Source organism: Cariama cristata, unplaced genomic scaffold, assembly GCF_000690535.1.
Source record: "Cariama cristata isolate BGI_N322 unplaced genomic scaffold, ASM69053v1 scaffold13335, whole genome shotgun sequence".
In the NCBI taxonomy this organism is placed as follows: Eukaryota; Metazoa; Chordata; class Aves; order Cariamiformes; family Cariamidae; genus Cariama; species Cariama cristata.
The window spans coordinates 78975-97311 of NW_009619320.1; the positions used below are offsets into that span (position 1 = coordinate 78975).

Below are 18337 nucleotides of genomic sequence, written 5' to 3' on the forward strand. Positions count from 1 at the left end.
TCAGCACTAATTGATAAAGAGCTTTGTAGATAATACTGGTGTGGCAAAAGAAAATTCTTACCAATGAAGAGTAATGCAGATTTATTTTTAACTTGCAGTGGGGGGGTGGGTTTGCAGGGACCCACTTCAGAATGGAGTTCTGTTCTAAATTTAAAAGCTCATTATGATGTTGGTCTCAATTTTAACTCTTCCTTGTTTTTTCAGTACTCTTCTGGTTCTTGGACGTTCATTTATGTAATAACTCTTACTCTGTTATAAAATAGTGTGCATTTCCGTGATAACAGGTGATTTAATTTCTTTCTTTTTTCTTTTTTTTTTTTTTCAGGAGTTGATAGATGATTTCATCTTTCCGGCATCCAATGTTTATCTACAATACATGAGAAATGGAGAATTGCCTGCTGAGCAGGCCATACCAGTCTGTAGTTCGCCAGCTACGATTAATGCTGGCTTTGAGCTACTAGTTGCGCTAGCAGTTGGATGTGTTCGAAATCTCAAACAGATAGTAGACACATTGACTGAAATGTATTACATAGGTACAGCAATCACTAGTATGTAATATTTTTAATTATCTATTTTCTTCTTTTTCATGTATATATTATGTATAGGTTTTGTTTATATTATCAGCTGAACTAGATGCTGAGTTTTTTACTTTGTGGTTGGTTTGTGGCTGCTTTTAATGTTGCGAAGTCAGTCTGTCAATGTAGAAAATGTTCATCAGTGTAGCCTTTATTTGTTCCTCTTTATGCAGTGAATGTACTGACTTGCATTACATGGTTGCATCCAAGTTCCAGCCCCAGTCACTTAGACGATCTGACCCTTCCTACCCCGATCTCTGGCTACTCCCCTTTGTCCATACCAGCTCACAGGAACTTCATTCTGTCTGTATCTTCTACTTTTGTCTCATTGTTTCAGGCTCTGCCTAACCAATCCCAGAACCTCATCAGGTATCTTCGGCTTAGTTTTAGTGCCAGTCTCTTGGTTGCTCACCTAATTTGTCATCATTGTCCACACACAGACACAGGTCCACCGCCCTCTTAAAAGTTCTGTACTCATTCTCTGCTTGTCATAGTTCTTTCTCAGACGTTTGTTCTCTCGGTTTTGGGCTTGTCTTAGCACAGCTGTGCACTTAAAGAACTTTCTCCTTCTCACTGGAGAAATATAACAACTGCAGTATGTGCAAAAACTTCCAAATGTTAGTGTTTCAAAAGCTGTCAAATGAAACTTGGGCTGATTTTCACAAGGATGGCAGAAGGCTCATACTTAACACAGATTATGTTATCAATGAAAAGCATGTAAGACTTTCCTAAAAATGAACAAAGAGGAGCATATTTTCTGCAGCCCTAATTGGGATAGCTAAACCATTTTGGCTGTAATATTAACAAGGAAAGGAGGGGAAAAACAAAGCAAAACAAAAAACTCACAAAACCAAACCAAGCAAACCTGAGCTCATATGGGAAGAAAGGCTGGGAGAGTGGGAGTGGTTCAGCCTGGAGAAGAGGGCTCCGGAAGGACCTTATTGCAGCCTTTCAGTACTTAGAGGGGTGCTTCTAAGAAAGATGGAGAGAGACTTTTTACTTGGGCCTGTAGTGGCAGGACAAGGGGCAGGAAAGAGGGTAGATTTAGATAGGACATAAGGAAGAAGTTCTTCCCAGTGAGGGTGGTGAGGCAGTGGCAGAGGTTGCCCAGAGAAGCTGTGGCTGCCCCATCCCTGGAAGTGTTCAAGACCAGGTTGGATGGGGCTCTGAGCAACCTGGTCTGGTGGAAGGTGTCTCTGCCCAGGGCAGGGGGGTGGACTAGGTGATCCCTTCCAGCACAAACCATTCTGTGATTTAACAACGTTTAAACTTGTAGAGTTTAGCAATACTATAAGCAACGAGAAATAGTATCCTATAGTGGGAATTATCCACTACCTCTTACAATGGCAGTGCTACTTGCCCAGTTGGTGATATCAGTGAGTCATTGGAGGTTTTTCAACCTCTTCCTGTTTGGTTCCATCTCAAATGAACAAATGAGAAGGGCCGCTTTATGGATTCACCCCCTGCCTCGTCCTGTTTTCTTCACCCTTTTCTATTGGGAAGTAGTGTATTTCTTATCACCTCACAATTAGAAGGATTTTATGGCATTTCCTTCCACTCAAGAATTTGATAAGCACGATAGAGCACAAGAACTCCATGGTATGTCAGACAGAAGAGAGAACACATGTATGAACTCTGCATGCTGTGTGTTTCATATACCAAGTAAACCTTGCTTGTAAACGTGCATGCTCTCTTACTTTCTTTTACATCAGAATTTTTTGTGTTAAAACCACAAAACAACACAGTAGCGTAGGAAACTTGTGATAATAAATGTACTCTGAAGAGATGAGAGGTCTGAGGGAGAAGGCTCAGGAGAAAAAAAAAATAAATCTATCACAAGTCCGATAGATAGCATTATCTAAAACTGGTTCCCATCTTGACAAGGAAAAGTGAGGCATAAGTGAAATATTGTTATTTTAAAAGGATTATAAATTTGTGAAAGGCTTGTAAATTGGTTATATATTCTAGATTGGTTCAACTGAATTCTTCAGCCTAGAAACTTGCTGATATTGAGGGAACACTTCTGTTTGATACATAAATAGACTGAATTTTTGTCTGGCCACCTTTTTAGTTAGGCAGTAGAAGAAAATGATGTACTATTAAGGTTACAGATAGAACTGTCATTCATAGAAGTTGTTTTAATTTTAGCAATTAAGTTTTCTGATGGAACATTTGTTTTATTAAACTGCAGTGTGGTACAGACTAATACTGATTTTATGCAACTGCCCTTTGTACTGCATTGATGGTCTAATTCTTTTGTTACAAAATAGTTTCCTAATCACATTCTGCTATTTTCTTTTAGCTTGTGAAGCGCTTACAGAATGGGAATATCTACCACCTGTTGGGCCTCGACCGCCAAAGGGATTTGTAGGACTAAAAAATGCTGGTGCCACTTGTTACATGAATTCTGTCATTCAGCAGCTGTACATGATTCCAGCTATCAGGAATGGGATTCTTGCAATTGAAGGCACAGGCAGTGATGTAGATGATGACATGTCTGGGGATGAAAAGCAGGACAATGAGGTAAATTTCATTACATAGAACTTACTTACCTTTAAAATAGAATTCTTTTTTATGAAAAGGTTATAACAAATTTAAGTTGCTAATCACTTTACTTTCAACTGCTAGCAGTGGGGACAATAGTGTAATATTTCTTAATTGAACAGGCTTACTGCCAGAGAGGCAGTTCAGAAGATCCAAGTAGCAGGATTTGCAGACTTCCTCATGGATTTGTACTTGAAAGCACTGTATGGGGACGTTTATTTTTTCAGATGAGAATATGAAACACCTTAGATTGTTAAATAAGGGATACAACTAGCTATGAGACAGCTATATATCAAAGTTAATTGCAGAAATTTTCTTCTGTTTTTCAGAGCAATGTTGACCCACGAGATGATGTGTTTGGTTATCCGCATCAGTATGAAGACAAACCAGCACTGAGTAAAACAGAAGATAGAAAAGAGTACAATATTGGAGTTCTGAGGCATCTCCAAGTAATCTTTGGTCATTTAGCAGCTTCCAGGCTACAGTACTATGTACCAAGAGGGTTTTGGAAACAATTTAGGTAAATAGAGACTTCAATATTGATGTCTGTTCACTGGACCACTGAAATGCAACAAAACGAATTGTAGTAGAAGAAATGATAGTGATGTTAAGTGTAAATGAGCAGAGCATGTGCAGCATTGTGTTTGTTATCTTACCTTTTCAGCATTATGTAGAAGTCTGTTGATAAACCAAAGATTACAGCAAGATGGTTATTTTGAATTCTAGCAGTTCTTGACCTTGATGTTAAGACTTTGAATGAAGTATGAAGTTATACCTAAAAGCTTGTTTTTACTTACCAGTAGGTAAGTGTCAGGGACAGAGTAACAGGTGATATACTACAACACAAATCAATCAATAGTTTTGCTCAGTAAGAAAGAGGGATTAATAGCTTGAATAATATTTTTTTAGAAAAGAAATTGTTGGAGAACAAAACAAAAAATATTTGACAAGAATGTGCTTTTGTTTTCAGACTTTGGGGTGAACCTGTAAATCTACGTGAACAACATGATGCTTTAGAATTTTTTAATTCCTTGGTGGACAGTTTAGATGAAGCTTTAAAAGCTTTGGGCCATCCAGCAATGTTAAGTAAAGTTTTAGGAGGGTCCTTTGCTGATCAGAAGATTTGTCAAGGATGCCCACATCGGTAAGTGTTTAAGATTGTTCTTTCTTAGAGGAAAAAAAAAAACAACTGTGTATCCTTATAAAAATGACTAAAGAGTCAAGAGTGGGGGGTTTGTGTGGTTTTGGTGGGTTTTCTGTTTGTTTTGGTTTTTGTTTTTAAAGCTGATAGAATTTGCTACCTTATTTTCTCTACAGCCTTAACATTGACTTCAAGTGCCTTGAAATACTTGATTATTATTGCTTCTACTTAGCAGATGGTATGTGAAGCATTGTGTATCGATCAGGGGAGGAAAAGATACAGCTTTTTCATGTTAAAACTGAAAACAACTTAGGGACCAAATGCAATGTATAAAATTTTAAGACATAACCAACGGCTGCTGCTGTCTTCTGTCTTCCATAGTGTGTGGATAGAGCTGAGTCAATATGAGTCTTTAATTCTAATGAGTAAAACTCCATGCTTACTATGTAAGCTGTAATTAAGGAGAATGGTGTAGAAAGTTTATCTTTTTCTTAAGATTTCCGCTGTATTTTTAATTAACTTAAAATGTGAATACTGAAACCAGTAATATTCATCATTTCTTTATCTTTAAAAAAAATAGAAAGTTTCCAAGATATCTTAACTGGTTGTCAAGCATTGCTAGTTTGTCGCTAGGAATTTGTTTGAAGGTTACATCAAAACACAGTAAGTCAAAGCCAGTCATAAATATGCAAAGTGATTTTATGAAGACAGCTATTCAGGTTTTTTAAGATAAAAAAATAAAAAGGTTTGTGTTTTTTTTTTTTTATTGGAATCTGGCTTGAACTGTTGTATTTGGGTATGATACGAGATTTGTGTCCAATTCCTGACTGTCAAGGTCAGCAATGGAAAAAGTACTCTGCTATCTGTGCTTCTCTACTAGCTTAAGTTCACCAAGAGTCTGTCATGCTACTTTAGCTGCTTTGAAAACAAGATGTACTAGAAGATTCAACTTCCACAGTCTTTTCAGAGAACTTGAAATGTATATACAAGTCATTCTATCATCTTCATAAAATAACTATAGTTAGTGCAGATCAGAAAATACAATATGCAGATACTGTAACATAATTATAGGAAGACTCCAATAAAAAAAGAGTTAAATTACTTTTTTACTGCCTAACTCCTTTTGCTGGAAGTTGACATCAAATACTGAATAAAACTTTTGCAGTAAGGTGCTGTGTAGTGCCTGTAAAACGTAAAAGTTGAACACGTTGAAAAGTTGAACTACCGCTGTCTTACATCTGTCTGTTCATTGGTAGGTACGAATGCGAGGAATCCTTCACAACTCTGAATGTAGATATAAGAAATCACCAAAACCTTCTTGATTCTTTGGAACAGTACGTCAAAGGAGATTTATTGGAAGGTGCAAATGCATATCATTGTGAAAAATGCAACAAAAAGGTAATGATTCCTTATGTATTACATTTGTGTACAACCATGATGTTACAGCCGCACTGAAGTTCAGTCTTAGTTCATGTTCAGGGGAAGAAAGTTAGCCTTTAATTACTGAATTCGGTTGTTGGTAAGAGTGTATGAATGGAAGCCTAAGAGCTGGTAACTGTTTGTCTCCTTTTTTAGGTTGATACAGTGAAACGCTTGTTGATTAAGAAGTTGCCTCCAGTTCTTGCGATCCAGTTGAAACGATTTGATTATGACTGGGAAAGGGAATGTGCAATCAAGTTCAATGATTATTTTGAATTTCCACGAGAGCTGGACATGGAGCCTTACACGGTGGCAGGCGTAGCTAAATTGGAAGGAGATGATGTAAATCCTGAAAATCAGTTAATACAAAATGAACAGTCTGAAAATGAACACTCTGGGAGCACAAAATACAGGCTTGTTGGTGTACTTGTACACAGTGGTCAGGCCAGTGGTGGACATTATTACTCTTATATTATCCAGAGGAATGGTGGAGATGGTGAGAAGAATCGGTGGTATAAATTTGATGATGGAGATGTGACAGAGTGTAAAATGGATGATGATGAAGAAATGAAAAATCAGTGTTTTGGTGGAGAATACATGGGAGAAGTGTTTGATCACATGATGAAGCGTATGTCCTACAGACGCCAGAAGAGGTGGTGGAATGCTTATATTCTTTTTTATGAACGTATGGACACAATAGACAAAGACAATGAACTAATAAAATATATTTCAGAACTCGCTGTCACCACTAAACCCCATCAGATTAAAATGCCATCAGCCATTGAACGAAGTGTACGGAAGCAGAATGTGCAGTTCATGCATAATCGTATGCAGTACAGCCTAGAATATTTCCAGTTCATAAAGAAGTTGCTTACTTGTAATAGTGTCTACTTAAATCCTCCTCCAGGTTAGTATGTTATTGCAGTAATAATTATGGATTAATTTCTTGCAAGAAGAGTTCTGATTTGTGTTGCCAAGAGTTTGTCTAGCCACTGAAAATTTTGTGCATTCTGCTTTGAATATTCTGTCTCTCTGGACTTCTGCAGTTAAACATCTGTTGTTGAATTGTTCATCAGTGATCGCATGCGAGAATATTTAGCAAAAAAACTTTGAAAAACTATCAGCTGTTATTTAGCTTATGTACTAAGTCATGTTAAAAATACTTAAGTCAGTGGGCTGTTCTGCTGAAGACAGTTCTCAAAGGTGAGACACTGAATTTCTAAACATCAGGCGTATGTTAGCCTCCAGGTACCTGTCTTAAAGCTTACATTTTCAAATGATACATTATGGAAGCTAGGAGCTGTTGTGATCAAGTTTCTTGTTAAAATCAGAACACAATGTCAGACAAAATAGTAATCTATCTGCAATCAGTTAAATTGTTAAAAGTAAATTGCTTTTACTTTGTCTACATGTGAGTATTTTGGTTTTTCTTTAGGACAAGATCATCTGTTGCCTGAAGCAGAAGAAATAACTATGATTAGTATTCAGCTTGCTGCTAGATTTCTCTTCACCACAGGATTTCATACAAAGAAAATAGTCCGTGGCCCTGCTAGTGATTGGTATTTTGTCTTTTAACAACAGTTACAATTTTGGAAGTTTGATGTCTGTTAAAAGATCCCAGTTACATACATATGACAATAAAAAGTGTTAGTGGTGTGTCCCATTTTTCCCCTCTCCCCCAAATACATGGTCAAGGTGCACATGAAAAGGGGGGGAAATTTGAACAGAAAATACTGGGAAGAAACTGAGCCTTAAAATTAGCTAATGAGCTGAACAGCTTCAAAATTCATTTTCAAACAGAGCTTAAATTTGCCTTTTGTCTGTCCTTTAAAAAGAATAAAGGAGTAGAATCCATTGCTAGCGCAAAACTAATAGGTTATGTATTCTGAGTAATTCAGAATGGTTTATTCGTGATTTGAGTAGTTTTAAACAAAGCTCTTCTCAACCTATTTTTGCAGTTTATATTTGTATTCTGTTTCTGAAATGTATATAGTCTTTTAGACTCGGTTAGCGGAGTGCTTTATGTACATTGCAATGGGGCCTGTAATTCAAATCTGTAGTATAACACACAGTACAATCTTTTTCATAACACCACAGCAGTGTAGTCTTTAAGCTAGGTTATTCTGCGTTGAGGAGAGGAGTGTGGGTTACTACTGTAGAATTAGAGAGAAAATCTAGTATTTGTGATGACCACTAGTTTGCCAGCTACTAGTAAGTAGTTGTATAATACATGGTAAATACGTACCTCAAGTTTTTCTCCAGTAGCAACTTTCAGAGTAGCTAAGTTACTCCTGTTATTTTAAGAGATCAAGAGGAGTTCAAATATTGCTGTAGGAAGGAGGACAGAAACATACAAGACCCTCTCTGGACTAGATGTTTGGGTGGTTTGGAGGAGTTTTTTAGATCTGTAACTGAGAATGTGAATTCCTGATAAATTACATATTTAGTTACCTGTCTTATACAAAGCTCATGAAATCTACCTCGTGTCCTCCACTGCTCACCCTCTCCCCCATTTGCAAGACAGAGGGAATCGTGGCTGCCAATTTAGAACCTGCTTTGAGTAGTAGTTTGGGAGTTAGGGGATGTAATTGTGTCTTAGTTCTTATGGGCGATAGAAGTAAAATGCTACAGTTAAATGTTAGTTTTTTAATTGAAGTATCTTTGTAATTTGTGATTGCTATAGGAGCTACAGTTTACCTGATTTGTAAGCATTTTGCAAGTAAAAATGTTTGGGGATAGCCTTTAACATGTATTTTCTTCAAATTATGTGAAAGAATATGCCTGCCAAAGTTAATTAACGTCTACATTTGGTCATAATCTCAGTTGCGTCATCTTTTATTTCAGGTATGATGCATTATGCATCCTTCTTCGTCACAGCAAGAATGTACGCTTTTGGTTTGCACACAACGTCCTTTTTAATGTTTCAAACCGCTTCTCTGAGTACCTTTTGGAATGCCCTAGCGCAGAAGTGAGGGGTGCATTTGCAAAACTTATAGTATTTATTGCACATTTTTCATTGCAAGATGGACCATGTCCTTCACCTTTTGCCTCTCCTGGACCTTCCAGTCAGGTATTTAATTTCTAATGAAAAACTTTTGAAACTTACTCTTACTTCTTCATTTATAAGCATTTAATGTGAAGTAAATTCTGGAGTAGATGGATCAGTGTTCACAGGAAGGCTGTACGGTCCATGTTGTACTACATAAAATGATGTAAATCAACCAGTTTGTGTGAGAGTTGCTGTCAGACGGTTCAGTTTTCCTTCATTTGTAAATCTCTATGGAGACTAAGTAGTGAGAACATTGAGTTGCGAGTTTGAAATCTGCAGAATAAAAGTAGTGGCTTATAATAAAGTTATGTGTAGGGAGTGAACCCTTGTTTTTCACTTAGAACTAAAAAACAAACAAAAACCAACAACAAACAAACAAAACCCATGAAAACATGCAGGTGTTCCCTAGTTTTCTTTCCCTGTGTCCTGCAGTTTTTCTGTGTCAACAATTGTAACTTTGCATAGGAGTAGACAGTGAATTGCCTAATTTATACACCTAGAACTGACAAACAAAAAAAAAAAGCCAAAATCTTAATGTAATATTTGTCATAACAATGTTTATGTTTGGACAGCAGTCAAATTTAAAAGATCAACCTTTTTGAGCCTTTGCTTTGTCATGTTTTTAACATCTATAGTAAGACACTTTTATTTGTATTGTTCCACTTGCTTTCTTGGAATGTTTTCACTACTGTTTCCAGCAAAAGAATTTGCATTAAGTAAAAGCTACGTATGCTTTGAGAGTTTTGTTTCATGAGGTATTTGAGATACACTTGTAGAGGTGGTTTGGTTGTCAGTCTATGAAGTTCACAGTGGAACTGCATATGCTTTTCTGAGTATTTAAGTCTAGCTGCTATTGGAGGAAAAGCTCTATTAAAAGCTTCTGTACTTGCATGATTTCTTTGACTTACATGGTATTTAGTGTTGAGAGTCCTCTTCCCTGTATGTCTGTCTTTGTGTGAGATACAGAAGACTAACCAGCTGCTAGTATTTTGGAGCTTGTATGAATCCCATGCCTTTTAGCCAATTCTGTTTTCTGCCATAGTAGAAAGTATAAACCAAATAAAGATTTTATAAGATTGACCGCTAATATTAAAACTTTTTTTTATAGGCTTACGATAACTTAAGTTTAAGTGATCACTTGCTGAGAGCGGTACTAAATCTTCTAAGAAGGGAAGTATCTGAACATGGGCGCCATTTGCAGCAGTATTTCAATCTGTTTGTGATGTATGCCAACCTAGGTAAGCAAATTATACACACTTTTACTAATGTAATAAACTATGTAACTGGATCATTAACAAAAAACGGGTAATAGCAGGAGAATCCAGTTTTTCAGCCTCAGGGAGATTGTTATCATTAAATGTCATATAAATGCTCTACAGAGCATCTGTGTTCCTCCAGCTTGGAGTTTGGGGCTTTAGTCTTCCTGCCATCCTTGGAAGATTAAGATGAAAAGCTTGGAGCAGTAAGATTGATCGTCTGAGAGGGTGTGGGGGTGAAAAAATGACAAGAGAGATGACGCTTTGTTCAGGACTCATTGGCAGGGAGGTCATGAGACCCAAGAAGCATGTGGGGCTGTCAACTGGTTTGAGCCTGAAGAAGTTGAGGAAGATAAAAGTTCAAAAAAGAGAGTGGCATGATTCTCCTTTATGGAAGAGTATGACCATATATTCCAACTGTGTCCTTTCAATATTAATTTCCTTAGTTCACCTTTGAAGTTCACAGCTCTAAATGCAAGACACTGATTCTGTATCTGTCTTCCCTTTAAAGACTCTTTGGGAGGCTGAGGAAATAACTTAATCTCTGTATGTTCTTGTACATCGTTGCTTGCCAGAATGCATTCACCATAGACATCATATGAAGGAAAAGAATGCAAGAATTGGGAAATTCCACTATAAATTTATTGGATATTGTTGTTCATCCAAGATAAACAGGCAAGAAAAGCCAGCGGTTTTGCAATATAGGAAGGCTTAAGTAAAGTTCTCCCAGGCTTGAGACGGTGATTCTTTTCATAAAGACTAGACTCCTGAATTTTCTGATGAAAGATTAAATTAGAGATTGAGTATGATCGCAAATTAGTATTTATTTTTAGCATTTTTGAATTCAAGACTGGTAGGAGTACCTGTACTTGCAGGTGTTACACTTAAGATCCATTATACACATGCTGTAATATGAGATGGGTGTCAGTTTTGTGGTGATGGATGTGAAATACTGGCTGTGGCACTTCTGGTATCGTCTGTGTTTCTTCAGGATCTTAATTGTATCCAGCTTTATGAAAACAGAAATAAGTGTAGATTCAAAAGTATACAAAAACTTGTATTAAATTCTGGATTATGTAGATTCTTTGCCTAGAAAGTCACTAGCCTATATGCCAAGAATAGAATAATACTAATACTATCTAAAGTAACTATTCCAAATGAAAAACATTTTTGCAGTTAAACTGAGATCAGTCCTGTTCACATTCAAACGAACAGCTGTAATCATGCTTTTTCTTAGCATTACCAGCATACTTGAAAATCAATAGATGATTGATTGAATAAACTGTTGCTCAGGTGAGTTAATCCATTGCTGCTTCATACATTTGCCCTGAGGAAGAGTAATTAAGAGTAATAAAATGCAAGTCAAATGAATAAAGGATTGCTTATGCACTCTCAGGTTGATGAGGGTAGTCACAGGTTCATATCTAATGAGTTGTCACAGAGCTCTGCATTCTTACATTCTTACCCTCCCCAGTTATTAGGGTCTTCTATCAGGGGCCCGTTTCTCTTTCACATATGGTAGCCTAAGTGACAAAGCATCTTTATCTACGGCAAGTTCTAAAAAAGATACGATATTCTTCTATAGTGATAGTCTATTACACTCTTCCTCTTACTGTAATACAAGGTATTTTCATCTTTTTATGTAAAATAACATGAAGCTAGGAGATCCAGTTCCCTTGGAAATTTTACAAAATGCCCATAACACTGAGCAGCTCAGCCATTGGTGGTTATCAGTTCGTGCAGGCAAGTTATAAATGTGAGTTTCTGTTAGATTACTTTGTGGCTGAAGTGTTAAGCAAGCGTATCAGTCCAGATGGAGTTATTTCAGTATTTCCGCATAGAATTGGCGCATACACACACAGAGTCTCAAAGCTTTTTCCTGTGGGCAGACAATTTTAAAGGAATTTAATTTTACAGATAGGAAATTAATCTACGCAATTGTGTTAATTTAATTTCACCTATAATGTATGTTACTTTCATATACGTTGTCTACCAAAGCATTCTCTGTCAGGCAGGGTTCCATCATGACCCCGAGAGTGGACTTCATGACATTACAGGGAAGAGAGATGCAATTCTTCTGCTCTAACTTACCTTTTCTTCTTTGCTAGCTCTTCATAGTCAGTCAGTGCAGTTGAAACCTCTGACTAGGAAAGCACTCAGAAGCCAGATGGGAAAGCATAACTAAATTTTATTTGTGGGTCCAATCGTTACCACAATCTACCCTGCAAAGATAAACATGGAAATATTAAGCGGTTGTGCTTCTCTTACTACTGTTAACTGAAGGCTTCTGTACAGATGTAGAGTGTTCATTCGGCAAAAGCCACAATACATCATTCCTGCAGCACCCCAAGTTCTGTGAAAAAGATCAAATTGTCTGACATTTTCAGAAATCAAGTAATACATTGTTCATGTCAAAGGGAGCGAGAGATCAGTTCTACAAAGGATGTAACTACAAAAATATCTAACATAACCAAAAAGATACTATAAGAGAGCTCTAATAAGGTGCTGTCTGGATTCCTCATTCTTGTCAGAAAGATGGTAGGTAAGGTCCAGTTGAACTTCAGAATAAAAACAAACTTGGAAATGTGTGAAAAGTTATTACTTTTAACCAAATTGAGAAACACAATACAAGATTGGAGGGGACGTATCGAATTTACTGGTAAGTGTAGTATGTGCAAGGTATTCTTGCAGTGAAACTAGCAGTATGTTTGGATTTTTTGGTTGGTTGGGTTTTTGGTTGGTTTTGGAGGTTTTCTCATTTTGTTTTTTGTTTTTTCTTAAATTGATTTTTGATTCACACTTAACTGCATAGTATGACACAGTTGGAAATGTCTTAAATTTGTAATTGATGTATCTAGGACATGATAGAAAAAATAACAAAATACAGTGTGAGGGGTGTTTATCCTGTCCTGGGCCTCATAGTAGAAAGATAATTCCTTGTCCAAAAGAGTTACTTGGGGCTTTGCTAATAACACAGATGCCAGTTACTTAAGTGCTAAGGAGCACTGTTAAGAAATTGTAGTCATTTACAGCTGATTTTGTTTTTTTTTTTCCCCTCAGAAAGCATAAATGATGGTTATAATAAAACCCAGCAACTGCAAAGTTACAAATCATGTAAACAGTAGTTATTTTTCTTTTTTAAAATAAAAACTATTGTTAGTGCCAGAAACAGGATGTATCTATCTTTTTTTTTTTTTTCCTTCTTTTTTCCTCCCACCCTCCTCCCCATAAAGGTGTAGCAGAGAAGACCCAACTTCTGAAACTAAATGTTCCTGCAACCTTCATGCTTGTGGCTCTGGATGAAGGTCCAGGTCCTCCAATTAAATACCAGTATGCTGAACTGGGGAAGCTGTACACTGTTGTGTCACAACTGATCCGTTGTTGCAATGTGTCATCGCGGATGCAGTCTTCTATCAACGGTATAGTGAATTTTAAGTTTTCCTTAATTAATTGAATATGTCAGTAAATGTCTTCTGTGCATATTTCACTATTATGTGTAAAATGGATTACCTGGAAAAATGTTTGCCTTTTTATGTTTAGCAACACTTTTTGTTTAAAGACAGAAGTCTCTTTGTCGTAAGCAAAACTGATTCACTATACTAAAAAGCAGAAGACAGAAATCTGTTCTGTATTTTATGCTTGCTGGCTTATTCCTTAAAGATACAGGAAAACAACTGGGTAGTAAAGTTTATTGATTACAAAATAGTAATGATTTTAGAATAGTTTAAGCTCATTGTAAGAGTTACATAAAGATCTTTTGATTCTGAGTAGGCAATAAAATAATAGATGACTTTCATGTTACCAGTACAAAAGTAGTCCGTACAGGAAAAACACTATAGCAGGCTCTGAAATAGCTAATGCTGTTTATCATTAAAGAGGTCTTGTATCATTATGGATAGCTCTTGAAAATGATTTGGTGCTTGTTTGCAGTCAAGAAAACAAACAGAAGTCAGCATTTTAATTTGTAAAAAATAAAATTGGCCAACCAGCTAGAAATTGGCCAACCACAGTATAAATCATTAATATCTCCAGTAGTTGAATAGAGTGCAGTTATTTTTGAGAAATGGTGACAGAATATTGGGCTATGTGGAGTTTATAGCCTGTATATGTACACATTCTATTAAGCATATTTTAGAAAACCTAATTAAGAATCTGTAGAGAAGCTATTCAGTGGCAACTCATTACAACTTGATGTGTCAGACTTTATAGTCAATAGGCTAGAATGTGCTATAGTAAGATTAATGAACTGAAAATTTTACTGTGCTGTAATAAGCTTCAGAACCATTTGGCAGCTTTGATTTGGTTTTGTTTCCAGTGCATTATTTGAAGCTTACACTGAAAAGATAGTCTACTTGTGAAAAATAATTATATATTCACTGTATTCATAATGTTGTAATAAAAAAAATTACATCACTCTAACTACTAATTATGATTACTATTTGCAGAGTAAAGTTATTTTTTGCTAAGCATATTAAGCTAGAAAAGTTCACCCTTTGACTTCTGGGCATCTTAAAACAATAACTTAAAACACTACTGAATTTAGAAACATCAGGAGCAAATCAACAGTCTTTCCTGACACAAAATGAAGCTTACTAAATAAGAAACGTTACTTTTTATTCTTTCAAGAGTGTATTACTTCTCTGTACACTCTAGAGATTCAGATGGAGCTGTTCTGACATAGAGATTCCTCGGAACCCTTTTCCATTGCCTAGTGAAGTAAAAAGACCTTGAGTCCTAGAATATGATAGATTTGGGCTGTGTTACACAAGCAGTGAAGCAGATAACCTCAGGAGATAAGAGGATTTCCGTGAGACAACTCTCAGTAATTTGTCTTCTTGCATGTGAACATGTCTCCAGCTGTTCTGCTTTGATTGTCACTGCATAATCTTATCTGAGAGGGAGAAGTAGCTCTCAGGTAGCAAGTGTCAAGCTTCGCAATCAAAAAACTGAGTTATTTCGTATTGTAGTATTTTTCAAAGAAAATCAACTGTTAGGGAGTGGTTGGTTTTTTTCCTCCATCTTTTTGATGAGTTACACCAATTTATATTTTGTTGTATCTACACTGAAAGTACTTCAGTACCTTTTCATCTGTAATAACTGTTTGTTCTAGGTAATCCCCCACTTGCCAACCCTTACGGTGATCCTAATTTATCTCAACCCATAATGGCACTTCAGCAGAACGTAGCAGACATTTTGTTTGTGAGAACTAGTTATGTGAAGAAAATTATTGAAGATTGCAGCAACTCTGAAGAGACCATCAAGTTGCTTCGTTTCTGCTGTTGGGAGAATCCTCAGTTCTCTTCCACTGTCCTCAGTGAACTTCTTTGGCAGGTAAAAATAAAGAAAGCTAGGAGAAAGATGGGAATATGAATGTGTATGATGCAAGATCTTATATTTATATATAGGAATGCTGTCTTAAATACTGAACAAGTGCTTGATAGATAAACTTTCCTTGAGATGGCATCCTCTGTCAGTATTTACACTCTTAGGTCTATACATCATGTTGGAGTACTATGAGAAATCCTTTTATGATTTTAGGAGAACAATCAACGTTTTATGAGTTAGGAACGGTAAGTTAAGGATGGAAAATAAATAGACTGAGATGGTCTTTATGTATTGCAAGAGCATTTCCTAAAGCTTTTCTGTCATTATCCAGAAAAGAGCTTTTTAGATTGCATGGAAAGTTAGAATCATTTCCTAAGATCTCCTTTGTATTTATTTTGAGTATGTATCTTTGGGACTCTCTTGTTTTTCCTTTCTAATCTGTGTAAGGTTAGTCACACTTTTCCACTCCAATAAAATTTTTTACTTCTGTTAGCTCATCTTTATATTTGCCCATTTTTTTTTCCATGTAAACATCATATTTTTCTGTGTCCTTTTGTTTGGCACTTGAAACAATCGTAATAAAAATCACTTTACTGATATTTTACTAGCCACGTATTTTACATTTTAGGATAACCTTCAAACATACTGTCTAAAAGTAGCAATATCATTAAAAAATATCATTTTGTAATTTTGCTTTTCTGAAGGTATTTTTTTAAGGTGGCTTCTTTGGCATCTCATGCTTGAGGCTTCTGATCAATTGTGTTAGAAACTCATGAGGAAACATTTTGTCCTTTACAAAACCTACTATATTTAAAAAACAAAACAAAAACCCAACAAAACTAGAACTCCCCAAAAACCCTGACACAATCAACTTTTTTTTTTTTTTTTTTAAAAAGTAGGCATTCTATCTTGAAATATCTTTTAAATTACAGTGAACTTCTCTTCAAATGAATTATGGGCTTGTATTGCACCATGTAACCTGCATGCTTCAAGAAAACCTTTCTTACATTCTCTGCATTTCTACTTTTTAAGGTTGCATATTCATACACATACGAGCTTCGACCTTATTTGGATCTGCTTCTGCAAATCCTATTAATTGAGGACTCTTGGCAAACTCACAGGTTAGTATTTACCTGTCTTTTTATAATTCAAGATTATTATGTTAATCCTTTCCAGAAGTTTGGTTTAAATATCTGCTAAATCAAAATACAGGAATAAAGTGAGTTTTTTCCACTTTTATCTCAGTTTTTTAGATAAATCTACAATTTTTCTCCTTGACCTTCCTTACTATAGAGAAATTTGCTACTTAGTGCTATAAACCCAAGACTTTTCGCATACAAGAGAATGTGCTGCTTAGACTAAACTCACTGTTTAGCACTGTGAGATGCTTAGACTGTTTGTTTGAAACATCTCGTTCAAGAGCGTTCAGTGACAGCCTGGTCTTACGATAAAGCACATCGGTTGTAGTAGTGATACGAAGACATGCATAAAGTGTGAACTTGGGATAAAAGCAATTTCATACATAGAGAATATTTATGTAATCACATTTCAAGAGAATTTTAACTTCAATATGTTAAAATATTCATCCAGTTTCAAACCTAATTTTTATATGTCTACAGAATAAGGCTTTTGAAAGCTGAGATAAAAAAAATGAATTACTGCAAATACTGACTATTTGTGAGAATAGTCAATTTTTTGGAAGTTTTAAATAGAAGTAGTAGTGGGTGAGGTAACACAAAATAAATTGCATCAGCATGCTACCTGTCAATATTTCAAAATGTCACTGTTTCATAATAAGTGAATATAGGTAGTATTGGATTTACTAAATCATTTGCAAGCGTGTCTTATATGACATTTAAAGTACTTTGAGTGAGAGCACACTTGCAGTGTGCAGTAAGGGTATTGGGGTGAACTCATGTGCTTAACTTGTAGAAGCAGACTGCGCTCTTAGGATTTTATCAGCTGCCTAGCCTTACTGTAAAAGATACTTGTAAGAGAAGATGGTGGTCTGCCTTAACCACACTCCAAAACCTGAAGACTGAGTGGAGGGATTTCTTCATTTTCTTTTTAGGAATTACAGGTTAGGTAAGGGACGAGAATACCCTTTATACACAGGCATTTGAGTTTTGCATATATATGTATATGTAGTGCATATATAGTACAGTTTGTTTCTGTTTTCTTCCTGGTAAACAAATACTTCTATAAGATGTCTTAAAGTCCACATCATGCTGGAGGATGGGCATACTTTAGTAGTTGCGAAGTAAAATAACATACTTTAGGGTGGAAATGCAGGTGAGAAATCGTGGAAATTGTTGTTCGGGAGAGTGCTGCGTTTGAAATAATGGCGTATGAAGGAGGTTGAAGATGGAATGAAGTTGAATGAGGCTTTCGCTGTACTTGGAGATGTGTATCACTTTGTATTCAAGATCGCAGTCTCAAGAATAGCAGTGTTTGTTGGAATTGTGTTAGGATGCAGCAGAGGGGTATTAAGTAGCCAGCTGCAGTCATCCTCCGATTTCTTGCTGCCATTTCTGGCAGTAGCTTGAAGTACTGGTCTCTGTCTTGCTCTTGGTTTTGCTGTGATAGTCACAGAGTTTTAATGATCTTTGTCTTCTCTTTCCAAAAAAAAAAAAAAAAAGGCGTAACAGTGTAACTGTCCATAGTAAATGGTAGTATCTTCTAACTCTTAGAAAACAAACATGATATGCTTTCAGGGGGTGTGCATCCTTCGGTATTCTTGTATTCTTGTACTGTGAGATGGCTGCTGCTCTTCTTTGGCATCAGACCAGCTCACATAAATTTCTCTTGATTTGACAAGTTCAAGTGCCAAGTTTGGGATAATAGTGTTACATTAAGTTAATGGTACAATAGTGTACCGTTAAGTTAAATCAGCTGAAGTAAAGCTCGTCATCACTTTACAGATGGAGCCTAGGTTGCTGGCTGCCTGGAGTCTGTTGACTGTTGTCAGGGCTATGAGGAAAGAGAGCAGTTGCTTTTCCTACAATGACTGTAGCAATTTGAGGTGTCG

At 36.2% G+C, this 18337-nt stretch overlaps 1 protein-coding gene across 2 annotated transcripts in view; it reads left to right on the forward strand.

Moving 5' to 3' along the window:
- The window catches only part of LOC104162482 (probable ubiquitin carboxyl-terminal hydrolase FAF-X), a 76998-nt gene that overhangs the window by 54371 nt on the left and 4290 nt on the right, over positions 1–18337 (forward strand). For both annotated transcript variants that reach the window (XM_009701213.1, XM_009701214.1), the window contains exons 29-40: positions 326–548; positions 2878–3098; positions 3449–3639; positions 4090–4263; positions 5517–5658; positions 5836–6586; positions 7115–7238; positions 8524–8749; positions 9837–9966; positions 13218–13403; positions 15095–15315; positions 16342–16430. In XM_009701213.1, coding sequence (XP_009699515.1) covers positions 326–548; positions 2878–3098; positions 3449–3639; positions 4090–4263; positions 5517–5658; positions 5836–6586; positions 7115–7238; positions 8524–8749; positions 9837–9966; positions 13218–13403; positions 15095–15315; positions 16342–16430 — 2678 coding nt within the window. The remainder of the gene's footprint in view (positions 1–325; positions 549–2877; positions 3099–3448; positions 3640–4089; positions 4264–5516; positions 5659–5835; positions 6587–7114; positions 7239–8523; positions 8750–9836; positions 9967–13217; positions 13404–15094; positions 15316–16341; positions 16431–18337) is intronic.